The 14,302-nt window shown below is 32.1% G+C and overlaps 1 protein-coding gene across 1 annotated transcript in view; it reads left to right on the top strand.

Moving 5' to 3' along the window:
* The window catches only part of SLCO6A1 (solute carrier organic anion transporter family member 6A1), a 174,697-nt gene that overhangs the window by 64,891 nt on the left and 95,504 nt on the right, over window positions 1–14,302 (top strand). Inside the window, exons 8-9 of the mRNA XM_063087614.1 lie at window positions 951–1,146; window positions 8,515–8,668. Of these exons, the coding sequence (XP_062943684.1) occupies window positions 951–1,146; window positions 8,515–8,668 (350 nt within the window). The remainder of the gene's footprint in view (window positions 1–950; window positions 1,147–8,514; window positions 8,669–14,302) is intronic.

Genomic DNA, 14,302 nt, shown 5'->3' with positions numbered 1-14,302 from the left:
CTGGTAAGTAAAGGAGTCAGCATTCGAGCACACGTAGACAGACTCAGAAAAGCCCTGGCATTTACCACACAGTACCTCCTGCATGTAACAGGACATCCAAGTTTTCACCTTAGAAATAAGTGATTAGAAGATAGCAATGAGTGGAGAATATCAACCAACAAATTGAGTTAATGGTTAAAATGCTTTGGGAATGTGGGGTGGGGGCAGAATTCTGCCTGTATTGGAACATGGAAAAAGCCAACAGCCAGACATCTGAAAATGATTTTTTTGTCTTCAGAAAGGAAGTAACACTGACAGAAGTGTAGAGCATTCACAGGACAGACCTGTTTAGGGTCATTAGCTATAAAGGATCCCTAAGGATAACTAGATGACAATGACAGGTCAATCCAATAAGTAATCACTGAGAGCCTATTGTGCGATAGTTCTAGGAAAATCATGTCTCATAATGGCTATTCTGGAGTTCCACTTTATTGTGAGATTTTAATATTGCACATCCATTCACAAAATCAATGGGTGCATTGGTTCAATTCTTGTTAAGAAGTCTCTGTGAATTCTTGTCACTATAATCATGCCTCTAGTGGTAAGTTATAAATCCAGGAAGCTAGCTAATAATAGCTCTCAATAAGACAGCTCCCATCTTCTGTTTTGTGTGGATTAAGTTCCTGGTTTGTCTGAGGTGCCATTACTGCATAGTAGCAACACTTCACCATCACTGCCTTGGAGTCCAGTAGGCCTATGGTGTTAGCCCTACTCCATAGATTTGAATTGCTTTTGAACCTATTGTTCAGGTTTGTTGAGATAATTATGACTTTAAGTTTCTCTCTGTCTCTTAAATCTATGTTTGCTATATGTTTAGAGCAGAGGGAATTGCATCAGTGTATGAATTTTCCATACTATCAGCTGGTTATTTTTTTAACTGTGTTTTTCTGTCTCTCTTTTTTTTTTTTTAGGACTCGTTTTAATTCACGGAGGAGGACTTGGCCAGCTTCTGGGAGGTGTCATTGTTTCCCAGTTAGAATTGTCTTGTGAAGGCCTTATGAAATTTATAATATTTACATCTATTGTACCACTTATACTGCTTTGGTTTATAATTTTTGTACGCTGTGATCCAGCAATATTTGCTGGGATCAATGAAAATTATGATGGGTAAATATAACCTTCTATAATAGATTTTTACATAAAATGGAACAGCATATTTCTCAGTTGATTAGTAATTATTTATGCAGTAGCCTTTAGATGTTTATATCATTCTTCAAATTATTGGACATGTAAAATATATATAAGGCATAGTTTCACCTTTCATTTTATGGGCACAAATATTATAATAATATCTCTCTTTTCATGCATTCATAAAGTACTAAAGAAAAAACACATTGAAATGATTCACAACCTAGAAGTAAAATTCTGTATTACAAGGATACTGACTAGAGATGGTATTACTTGTCTGTACAAAGCCAGTCTTACCTTGTGTCCCTGAATGAGTTTGTTTTCCTTCTAATACACATGAAAGAATGGAACTGAAGTGTATCTGAAAGTATACATGGGTAATATCTCCCTTAAGCAATATGTGCAAGAACTGGGCAGAGGTTGATATTAAAAACCAGGGACAAAACTGGAATTGGAAACCAAAGGACTGAGCTAGTAAAAGAAGTAAAGAGAATAAGACGTCTATTTCCAGCTACAACCAGGTAGCTTATGGCACACTGGTGCTCCCACTTATAACAATTAGAAAAGCCAAATAAAGTTTAAAGTTCTTCAGAGGTATCAGAGAGTTGTTCAGGCAACTAGGAATTTGAAGGCCAAAATCCTGGAGAAGGGCAAACTCTGCTGGGCAAAGGGTTTGGGCAAAAAGCATCTAGTAATATGACAGGAAACCAACAAAATATTTTAATATTTTAACAGATGTCTAAGCCTAAAGAAACAAAAATTAGGATACAGGGAGGCCAGAATATCAGAGAAAAGAAAAATATAACGATGATAAAAGTCTGTTGGGTTTATACTCAATACATTTTTTAAATTATGAAGCTAGGAAGGTGAAATCAAGCAGAAACTCATAAAAGGCAGAGAAGACTTTCAGCAGTATTGTGATGCTCTGTAGATAGGAGTTAGAATGTACTGGGTGGAGGAACCCTGGTGAACACTACATGATCTCAACTGGTATCTATGTAAGGCTAAGACTTAGGTATGAAGTTTTTCCTAAAGTACTGTAGCCTAGCCAGGAATTAATTTGGTCTCTAATTGGATCAGAGGGGTCATACAACACTCTTTCTAGTGGAGAAAAATAATATCACCCAAAGCTGTAAAATATCTTAGGAAAAGGCCCTGGTTTTTTGTTTGTTGATTTGGATGGTTTTCTTTAATATTACCAGGCAGACCAAGAACATGGCCCCAAATTGTGAGACAAAACAGAGCTTGAAAAGAAATGATAAAGGGATCTCTTCAGTCTGAAGAGGGATGATATAAAAGGAAAACTTAGAACTTGAAGGATGAAGGAAGAATAAAATAAATGATAAATATATAAGTAAATAGGCTAATTTTTCACCTTAAGTTTAAGAGATATATGACTGTTAAAGCTAAAATTATAACATTTTCTGGTGTGGTTTTCAATGAATGCAAATACAATACATGTGACAACTATAACTCAAAGGGGGAAGTAAAATTACCTATATGGTTGTAAGGTTTCTACATTTTGAGAGGAGTGATAAAATATCACACGCACACTCTCTATATACACACACACACATATATATACACACACATTTATATCACTGTGTACACACACACACACACACACACACACTTCAAGGTGATATACCAGAGAATTTATATATATATATAAATGAAATTATTATTATTATTATATAATATATATAAAGAAATAGAAACCATTAAAAAAACTGGAGCAGAAGAATATAATGACAGTAATGAAAAACCCAATAGAGAATTTTAGCAGCAGACTTAATCATACAGAAGAAAGAGTTAGTGAATTCAAAGACAGATCTTTTAAAATTACCCAATTAGAGGAGCAAAAAGAAAAAAGACTGAAAAAGAGTAAAGAAAGCACAAGGGACATATGGAACACCATCTAATGTATGAATATATAAATTATGAGAGTACCAGATGGAGAAGTAAGAGATGGGGCAGAAAGCTTATTTAAAGAAATACTGTCTAAAAACTTCCCAAATCTTGGGAGAGTTATGTTCATACAGTTATTCAGGAATCACAAAGAACTCCAAGATCAATTCAAAAAGTAATACTCTGAGACACATTATAAGGAAATTGTCAAAAATCAGAGTCTTGAAAGCAGCAAGAGAGAACAAATTTACCACATATAAAGGATCTTTCATAAAGCTATCATCAGACCTCTCAATGGAAACTTTGCTAGCCAGGGGGGAGTGGGATAACATTCAAAGTGCTAAAGAAAAAAAAAATTCCAACCAAGGATATCACACCCTTCAAAGCTGTTCTTCATTAATAGAGGAGAGATAAAGACATTACAAGACAAAGGAAAACTGAGGGAGTTCATCACCATGAGACCAGACTTATAAGAAATGCTAAGGGAAATTCTTTGAGTTGAAATGAAAGGACAATTAGTAGCAACATGAAGACATATAAAAGTATAAAACTTACTGGTAAATGCAAATAAATAGTCAAATTGAGAATACTGTAAAGATGGTGGGTAACTCTAAATCTAGTATAAGAGTTAAAAGACAAATAAGTGTATTAAAAACTATAACTATAAAGAATTGATTAACTGATACACAATATAAATAGATGTAAGGTACAACATCAACAGCAAAAAATGTGTGTGTTGGAGAGAAGTGTAAGTCTAGAATCTTTGTATAGAATTGAAGTTAAGATGCTATTAGCTTAAACTAGGATATTATGACTATAAGAAGTTTTATATAAGCTTCATGGTAACCACAAAGAAAAAACCTTTAGTAGATATACTAAAAGAAAAAGAGAAAGAAAAATGCAACAAAACACAAAGAGATAACAAGATTGGAAGAAAGGAACAAAAAAAGTACAAAATAGCCAAAAACTTAACAAAAATTAAAATATTACTTAACAATATGCCAAATAAAAATCAACAAAATGCCAGTAGTAAGTCCTTATCTACTTACTAATGATTACTCTAAATACAAATAGTTTAAATTCTCCAATCAAAAACACAGAGTAGCTAAATGGATGAAAAAAGAAAAAACAAACAAGATCCAACCAAACTGCTTACAAGAGACTCACTTTAACTTTAAAGACACACATAGAGTGAGGGATGGAGAAAAGCATTCCAAACAAATGATAAGCAAAACAGAGCAAGGGTGGCTATACTTATATCACACAAAATGGTGAAAAGAGACAAAGAAGGTCTTTCTATAATAATAAAGTGGTTAATTTATTAAGAGAATATAGCAATTTTAAATATATACACACCCAACATTGGAGCACCTAAATGTATAAAGAAAATATTAACAAATATGAAAGGTGAGATAGATTGAAATACAATAATAATAGGGAATTTTAATACTCCACTTTCAACAATGGATAGATCATTCATACAGAAAATCAATAAGGAAACAGTGAACTTGAACAACACTTTAGACCAAATGGACCTAGCAGATATATAGAAAATTGTTCCAACAGCAGTAGAATACATATTCTTCTTAAGTGCACACAGAACATTCTCCAGGACAGATCATTTGTTAGGCCACAAAACAAGTCTTGAAAATTTTAAGAAGACTGAAATCGTATCAAGTATCTTTATAAGCACAATGGAACAAAACTAGAAATCAGTAACAGGAGGAACTCTGGAAAATTTACAAATACTTGGAAATTAAGAAAAATGTTCTTGAACAACTAAGGGCCAAAGAAGAAATTAAAGGGGGAATTAAAAAATACCTTCAGACAAATGAAAGTGGAAACACAGCATACCAAAACTTATGGGATGCAGCAAAAGTTGTTCTAAGAGTTAAGTTTATAGCAATAAGTGCCTATATCAAAAAATAAGAAAGATATCAAAAGAGCAACTTAAAAGTACGCCTCAAGAAACTAGAAAAGGAAGAACAGACTAAGCTCAAAGTATGTAGAAGGAAGGAAATAAAGATCAGAGCAGAAATAGAAAATAGAAAGAGTAGAAACTAAACTAAAATCAACAAAACTAAGAGTTGGTTCTTTGAAAAGATAAACAAAATTGGCAAACCTTTAGCCAGACTAAGAAGGAAAGACAGAAGAGTCAAATTAAGTCAGAAATGAAAGAGATGTTACAACTGATACCACAGAAATACAAAGGATCATAAATGAGTATAATGAACAATTACACACCAAAAAAACCAATAACCTAGAAGAAATGGTTGAATTCTTAGATCCATACAACATACCAACAAATAGAAAATTTGAACTTCAGAGTAAGGAAACTGAATGGACAATAAAAAATCTCCTGTCAAAGAAAAGCCCAGGATCAGATGGCTTCACACCAGAATTCTACCAAACACTTTTAAAGAACAAATACTAATTATTCTCAAACTCTTCCAAAAAATTGAAGAAGAGGGAATACTTTCAAACCCATTTTATAAGGCTAGCATAATCCTGATGCCAAAGCCAATAAAGAACACTACAAGAAAAGAAAATTACAGGCCACTATCCCTGATGAACCTATGCAAAAATCCTTAACAAAATACTAGCAAACTAAATTCAACAGCACATTAAAAGGATCATTCACTATGATCAAGTGGAATATATCTCTGAAATGCAAAGATGGTTTAAGATATACAAATCAGTAAATGTGTTACACCATATTAACAGAAAGGACAAAAACCATAAGATTATTTCAACAAATACAGAAAAATTATTTGATAAAATTATTTTATGAAAAAAACTCTCAACAAACTAGGCATAGAAGAAATGTACCTCTAGACAATAAAGGCCATTTACAACAAGCCCATAGCTAACATCACACTCAATGATGGATGAAAGCTTTTCCTCTAAGATCTGAAGGATATGCATAAAATGCCACCCAAACAAATGGAAAGCTATAGGATGTTCATATATTGGAAGACTATTATAAAGCTGTCACTTTTCTACAAATTAACTTATAAATTTCTTGCAATTGTAATGAAAATCTTAATAGAATTTTTCATGTATCTTGAAAACTTATGTTTCATAGTCATTTGGAAGGGCAAAAGACCAAGAACGAATAATACACTTCCTAAAAAGAAGGGCAAGGTGGAAGAATTCCCTACTTGATATTAAAATTCATTGTAAACACACAACAATTAAGACAGTATATTCTTAATTGCAGAGATGAACAAAGACTTCAAAATAAAGAGCCGAGAAATATATCCTTGAAAACTTGGAAATTTGATTTACAAAAAATTTAGAAAAAATAATTTAGAATAAAAAGTTTAGAAATCTGTGAGGAAGGCTGAGTTTTTCAAAAAATGTACCAGGGCGCTTACTAATCCAACAGGAAAACAAAACAAAACAACAACAACAACAACAGATTTCAGCCACCCACAGTACACAGCAATTTCACTGCAGCTTATAAAAGACCTAAGAGTGAAAATGAAACTTTAAATGTTCAGGAAAAAAACAGAGGGAAAATAGTTTTTTGACCTTACTATAGGACAAGATTTTTTAAAGAAGACACAAAACACTAAAATGTTTAAATGAAAAGGTTGGTATATTTGATTACATTAAATTTGCACCATGAATTCAAATCTATAACATTAAATTAAGAAGAATATTTACTGTTGAGTGGAAGAGTAAAAAAGGGATGGGGAGAGACAGGTGCACAGGAGTTTTCTACTTAAGATCTAAGAAAATTGAGGGTTGGATATATGAGTGTTCTGTATTCTCTGTTCTTTTGTGAATGCTTGCAATATTTCGTCTTTAGAACAAAAAGGTTGTAATGCTTAGATATAATCAATCTTTCCTACTTTCAGAGGTGTAACATATTTAGCTTGGCCACAAGTAGCAGAAATAAAAAAGAATGGCTTGAATAACATAGAATTTCATTTTGTTTTTTTCTCTCTTCATGAAAGCTGCAAAAAGTTAGAGGCTGGAGTATCAAAGTTAGAGGCTAGAGTATGTGTGGTATCAAAGAACCATGTTCTTTCAGTCTTATTGCTGTACCATGTGTTGCTTTAATTACTATCATCACTTCATGAATTAAGATGGCTGGCTATTAGTGATCAAAGCTTTATTTCTCCTCTCTAACTGTTATATAACAAGAAGTCATTAATAACTAGTACACGCTGCTTTACATAGTTGACCAGGTCTTAGACATATGGCCACACTATATGGTTAGTATGGAAAAGTACTTATTCTAGGCAGCCTTGTGCCAAGTGAAAAAGCAGGTATCTCTAGTATGGAAGAGAAAAGTACAGAATTCGAAGATTTGCCACAAACATTTATCCACCAGTTTTTCCAAAATTCTTATTTTTTACTCTGTATGATGTCAAAAGCAAAATACACATCAATTTCATTTAACTTATTGCTTTTCATTAAAATTGTTTCCAAAGCATGAACACAAAGGACACCGTTCATAGTTTTTGTATATGGAGTTGGAGACAATATACCTAGACTATAGATAAAGTGACTATGAAATCCTTATCATGATTTTGAATTCCTTACTTGCTAATGTTTTCCCATTAACTTTAATTAAAGACTTGTAATAGTGTGATCTCCAGTTCTAGAAAAGAACATTTCTAATTGTTTAGTCCAATTTCTTTACATAATAAATGAAAAATCAAGAAAATAGCTATTTAGTGGGTATATCCAAGATTAAAATCTAGAGTTTGATTCTAGAGTTCTTTTCACTAGATCTCTTCTTAGATGTTTGTGATTTATTTTTTTTTTTGTATGACAGTTTATCACAAAGCCTAGTGATTACATTACTACAATGGTTAGTGACTAAATGTAAGACAAATGGAAACATATTATTCATTCAATCCTGGACATTTTTGAGAGTTAAACGTTCTACTAATAATTATGACAGCACACAAGGCATCAATGGGGACTGTCTCAGGCAAACAAAAGAATATGGTCACCCTATGTAGATATCCATTACATTCCTAAAATAATGATAAAAACCATTCATTATTGGATTTATTTGCCTGTCATATTCTGTAATTCTCAAGCAACAACCCACTCCAAATTCTAACTTTTTAAAATAATTTATTTATGAGCCTATAAATAAAGTTTAGATGCAGAATAAGAACCTGAAACATTAAGAATCAGGTATTTGGGTTTTGCCTGGATGACATTCAGTATGAATCAACCTAGTTTTAATTGAACTCAACTTACATAAAATACCTCCATGGAAATTTGTCTTTTTGGAGCCTAAAATTCTTGCACAATCTAAATATGTACAGTTTATTGTATGTGAGTTATACCTCAGTAAAGTTGTTATAAAAGAACTTATTTCAATAAGCATAATTTATGGATCTCATTGATCTCTTGATATACACATTATTCATTATAAAACAATGGTAATTACATTCAATCTTGTTTTTACAGAACAGGGCAGTTGGGAAACCTCACAGCTCCTTGCAATGAGAAATGTAAATGCTCGTCTTCATTATATTCTTCTATATGTGGAAGAGATGATATTGAATATTTTTCTCCCTGCTTTGCAGGCTGCAAACATTCTAAAACATTGCATGGGCAAAAGGTAATTAATTTTTAATGTGTTCCTTTCTAGTAAGATGTTCAACTTATAGATGGTGTTTATATTTTACTCCTATCTTTATACCAGCTTTTTTTTCTTTCCTCTTTTAACTTTAAAAACAAGAAAATAAAATTTATGTTATGCTGTTACAATACAAAGGGCTTATGGGAATTGGGAGTGGAAGAGATACCCCATATTCAGACATGCCTACATATATTATATTATCCCAATTTCATAGTTTTAAAGCAGTAGGTAACTACCATTTACCTCTTGCCATAGCAAAGTTGAAAGAAACAGTTCAAGAGAACATTTTGTCTTTCATTTATGTAGTTTGCCTTGGTTCTGTGCTACTTATCAGCAGCACCCAATCCCCCCAAACCTTGAACCACGATATTTCACACACAATACAACACTTCCGGTCACTTTTCATTCAGTTTTTCCTTCTGTGAAATTCAAAATGTTACTCTATACCTTCTTGCTGTCTCCTGCTTTCTGCCCCACATTAACTCAGACATAGAAATTAGTCTTTTCATTGTTTACCAGAATTCACCATACACAAAAGGCCTTTATAAGCATATTGGACATTACAGAACAGTAAGAAAGTTAGAGATGATTCATATGGCAGTAATAAAAGTGATGTGAAATTGAGTATATGCCATCTCTGTTTATCCTATGGCATTTACATGAATTGGGACCATTTTGAAACTCTATTTGATCATCTTTGGGACCATTACCGTCAGAAATCTCTTGTTTCCCTGGGCCATCTACTGCACTCCCAACAATTTTCATTTTTTCATGAACAGCAGCTGATCACTTTACTGCTTGTTTGGCTCTGTGTTAAATTTTTTTTTATATATCCAAAGTTGCATACATAAACTTTTAACTAGATAATGGACTGTCTACTCCAGATTTTACCATTTAAATGGCACAGAACTATGGACCATGCTTTAAAAACTCTGTTTCTCTTTCCCTGCTCTGGTTAGTCTTTGTGAAGGGGAGAGAGCAACAATGGGGTATATTTCCTGATTCACAGGCATTATGCCACCTATCTTAATAGGTGATAAGATAAAATCCTTTATTATTTATACACATACATGATACTGTTCTTTTTTTTTTTTTTTTTTTTTTTTTTGCGACTGGCAGGTGCAGGGATCAAACCCTGGACCTTGGTGTCATCAGCACCATGCTGTAACCAACTGAGCTAACCGGCCAGCCTCAATATTTTTCCCTATTATAAATAGATCATTTCATCATAAGAAATTAGAACACCTGACCATCTCTAATTTAATTCCTCATGGTAATATGTTCACTGGTCTATAATTTAACAATATATATTTAGATTTTAATAGAATATTAAAATAAAAAAGATTGTGTACTCTTAAAAATTCTTCTCAAATGTTATATTATATATTAAAAATTATGCTTAAAATGTTTTAAATATGTTAGTGTGGAATGTTTTAGGTGAAATAGAAAAGTACAATGAACTCCCATATACCAACTACCATCTTCAACAGTTTATTAACTTATGGAAAATCTTGCTTTACCTATATCCTACCTACTTCTTCTCCTCCATTTTATTTTGAAATAAAGTTTTAAAAAATGCTCACCATGTCACCACAGTAAAAAGCAGAACTATTTGACCTTGATGTTTTGATACCATGAAATATTCAAGAGCTAAACAGGCCATTCACTATATGGTTTCAACCCCTCTTTTCTTTTCTGGGGAATCCCTTTTGGGGACTTTCTTTCTGTTTTATGAAACTCTTTATAATTTTCTTATATTTCTCTGAGAAATAATTGATTTATAATGAATAACAGTGATAGAAATAAGCTACAAAATAGTTGCTCCAATTGTGTGGTAACATTTGATACTTAATAAAAGTTGAAAGAAGAATAAAATATTTTTTTCATAAAAATTGATAGAAGAATAAAATTGATCTGTCAGAAATTACCCAACAGGACAATTAGCTTTAATAGAAATAATGGCTTGGAAGAAAAACCCACAATAGCAGAGCTATTAGTAAAATTTGATATAAAGAGGGAAAATTAATGGATAGAATAAGCATTAATTTCAAATGGGAAAAGTCTATAACAATAAAAATATTTTTAGTAAAATGAAAATTAAAATAATTTTAGTAAAATGAAAATTAAAATAAGATAAACACTGTACACAAAAATGATCGAGTATGGAGATCAAAATGATCAAAATGGTGTTAATGGAATTCCCTCCAAAAGTTATCTCACTGAAAATATGTCAACTTTGAAATAATTCTGGTTAAACGTTCATATTCAAAATGTGATCAGGACCAAAATGAGTTAGAACTGGATGCTCTTCAATTAAACTCATGCAAACATTTGCAAGAAGAGTGACAGAAAGTACTATACTTCTGAATATTTCTAAGATTCTGAAGAAAAATCGCAGCTTTACTAAAACTGAAAATAAATATGCTGTTGATAATATTCCTGGGTAGTTTTGCCTCATTGAGACTCATATATTCTTCTTATCCATACTCCTAAAGATCTTCAAATTTCCTTATATGAGTACTACAGCACTCTTGGGCTTCTCTTCATGATCTTCTTCCTCAACCTGGTTTTCAGCAGCTGATTTCATTATAAAATAGAATGCGGCTTCCAGAGGCTGCTCTTAGGAGGAACTTCAATGTTTGTCTATGGAGGGGGAAATAAATCTCATCCAAAGCATGAAGAATTATAAGAACCAAGCCTTCATGTTCTCTTTCAGTTGAAATATTCTTAAAATATTTTAAATTCATTTACTTCCTATCTTTGTGCTATTTTTGTTATATACTTATTTTTTTCATTTACTTTAAATGACATATACTATTGTTGATGTTGCTTTGTACAGTTAATATTTACTTATGTTTACTCCTTTCCTTGCATTTTCATGTTTTTATATGGGACTATTTTCTTTCCACCTGAATAAACCTATTTCACCTTCATGTTTGAAAACTTCACTGGGTATGGAATTCTAAATTGGCAGTGATTTTTTCCCCCAGCATTTAAAAGATAGCATTATATTGTCTTCTGTCTCTGGTTGTTTTTAGGATTTTCTCTTTGTTTTTGGTTTAGTAGTTTTACTTTGACGTGCCTGTATGTGGTTTGCATTATATTTATTTTGCTGGAATTTCATAGAACATCTTGAGTCTGTGTATTAATATCTATTAGTCGGAAAATTCACCCCTGTTAGCTTCTCTCTCTCTCTCCTGTTCTTTGTGAGACCATGTATTAGTTTATTACTGTTCCATAACACCCATTTATTAGCTCACAGTTCTAAGGTCAGAAGTCCAGACATGGCATGACTGGGTCCTCAGCTCAGAGTTTTACGGGCTAAAATCAAGGTGCTGGCCTAGCTGTGCTCCTTTCTGGAGGATCTGGGAAAGAATTTACTTATTAACTCATTCAGATCATTGGACAAATTCAATTTTTTTTAGGTTGTAAAAAATGAGATCCCTGTTTCCTTGCTAGCTGTCTGCTGGGGGCCAGTTTTAGCTTTTACGGGCCACCCACATTCTTTTGCAAATGGTCTCCTCCATCTTCAAGGCTAGCAAATAAAAAATCTTTCTTATGTCTCATGCTTTGAACTCTTGACTTCAGGAAGAACCCACTCTATTTTAAGGCTCATCTAATTAGGTAAGCCTTACCTAAGATAATCTCTCTTTCCTAAAGTCAACTATGCCATATAATGTGACTTAGTAAGGGAAGTAAAATTCATCAATTCACAATCATAGGGATTATGCAGGCTTTGTGTAATAGCAGGAGGGAATCTCGAGTGCCATCTTAGAATTTTGCCTAGCATAGGCTACAAATAGATCTTTTCTCTGTCCCCATATGTTGTTTTCTCTATTTTTCATCTCCTTTCATCTGTTTGTTTAAATGTAGATATTTTTTATTGATCTATCTTCCAGTTATGAATCCTCTGATCTGCAGTGTCCACTCTGCTGTTAAACCTATTTTCTGAAGATCTAATTTCACTCATATTTTTCAGTTCTAGGATTTATATTTATGTAGAATCTAGGTCTCTGGTGAAATTCTACATAACTTAAACTGTTTTATCCAATTTCCCTGTATTTTCTGGAAGATATTATAATAGCTATTTTCAAGTTCTTACTCCTCTGTCCACTGTCAGGATCACCTATGCGTCTACTTATGTCTACTTATATTGTTTATTTATTTTTTCTTAATTTTAAGCCAATTTTTCTTGTCAGTTTGCATGGCTTATAATGTTATACTAAATTCTGAACATTGTGTATGTAAGAGATCTCCTAATATAATTGTGTAATTTCTATTTCTCCCTTTATTTTTGCTTCATGTATTTTGAGACTCTGTTATGTGCATTCACACTGATAATTGTCACATCTTCTTGATGGACTGTTCATTTTATATTTATCAAATGTTTCTTTCAATCTCTGGTAATAATACTTTGTCTTAAAATCTGTTTTGTGTGACATTAAATAGTTACTCTAGCTTTCTTTTGCTGATTTTTTCCATGGTATATCTTATTTCCATATCTTATTTTTATCCGTTTATTTTCTACTTATTTGTGTCTCTAGGTTTAAAGTGGCTCCTGGAGACAGCATATGGTATGGTTTTGCTTGTTCTTCAATTCTGTTAATGTCTTTTAATTGCAGTTTTTAGACTACTAACATTTAATTTAATTGTTGATATGGCTGGATTTATATCTACCTGCTATTTTTATTATTGGAATTTAATTATTTTGCTGTTTTATTTCAATAGAGGTTTTAGCATTTTGTTTATATCTCTTTAATTTTTTTTTAATTGATGACTCTTGGGATTACAATATGCATACCTAAACTTCCACAGTCTATTTAGAGCTAATATTGTGCCACATCAAGTAATGCAAAAGTCTTGTACCATACAGGTACTTTACACCTCCCCAGTAACCTTTATGTTGTCACTGTAATATCTTTTACAGCTATATGCCTTGAAATTTCTGGTAGATAATGTTATAATTTGTTTAAAAAACAATGATATAGTCTATCTATCTTAAGAAAATAAAAGTAGTCTTTTATTTGATATTCATCATTCATCTGAAATTTAATATTCATTATTCATGAAGATCCTAGTTTCCCCCAGTATCAACATTTGCCTTAAGTTTGAGGAACTTATTTTGACATTTCTTGTAAAGCAGGTGACATTCTCTTAGTATTTCTTCAATTTCAAATATCATTATTTTTTCTAATTCTGGAAGGCTATTTTCACTGGACATCAAATTCTGGGTTGATAGTTATTTTCTTTCAGTGGTTGAAAGATGCTGCTTCTGTCTTCTGGCCTCCATGGATTCTGACACAAAATCTGTAATGATTTAAATAATTGATTTCACTTTTATATAATGTGTATTTTTTTATCTAGCTGCTTTTAATATTTTTTTCTTCAATTTTGCTTTTTATCAGTGTGATTATAATTTATGTAGTTTTGGTTTTCTTTGAGTTTATCCTGTTTGGAGTTCACAGAACTTCTTGAATCAATGAATTTACATTTTCACCAAATTTAAGTTTTCAGCAATTTTTTATTAAAATTTCTTTTTCTGTCCCAATATCTTTCCACTCTCCTCTCAGGATAATTAGCATATTAATCATCATAAAAATTTATCATTTCTTT

Source organism: Cynocephalus volans, chromosome 2 (assembly GCF_027409185.1).
Source record: "Cynocephalus volans isolate mCynVol1 chromosome 2, mCynVol1.pri, whole genome shotgun sequence".
NCBI classification, from domain to species: domain Eukaryota; kingdom Metazoa; phylum Chordata; class Mammalia; order Dermoptera; family Cynocephalidae; genus Cynocephalus; species Cynocephalus volans.
The sequence above is the reverse complement of the archived record's forward strand: the minus strand, read 5'-3'. Positions and strand labels throughout refer to the sequence as shown.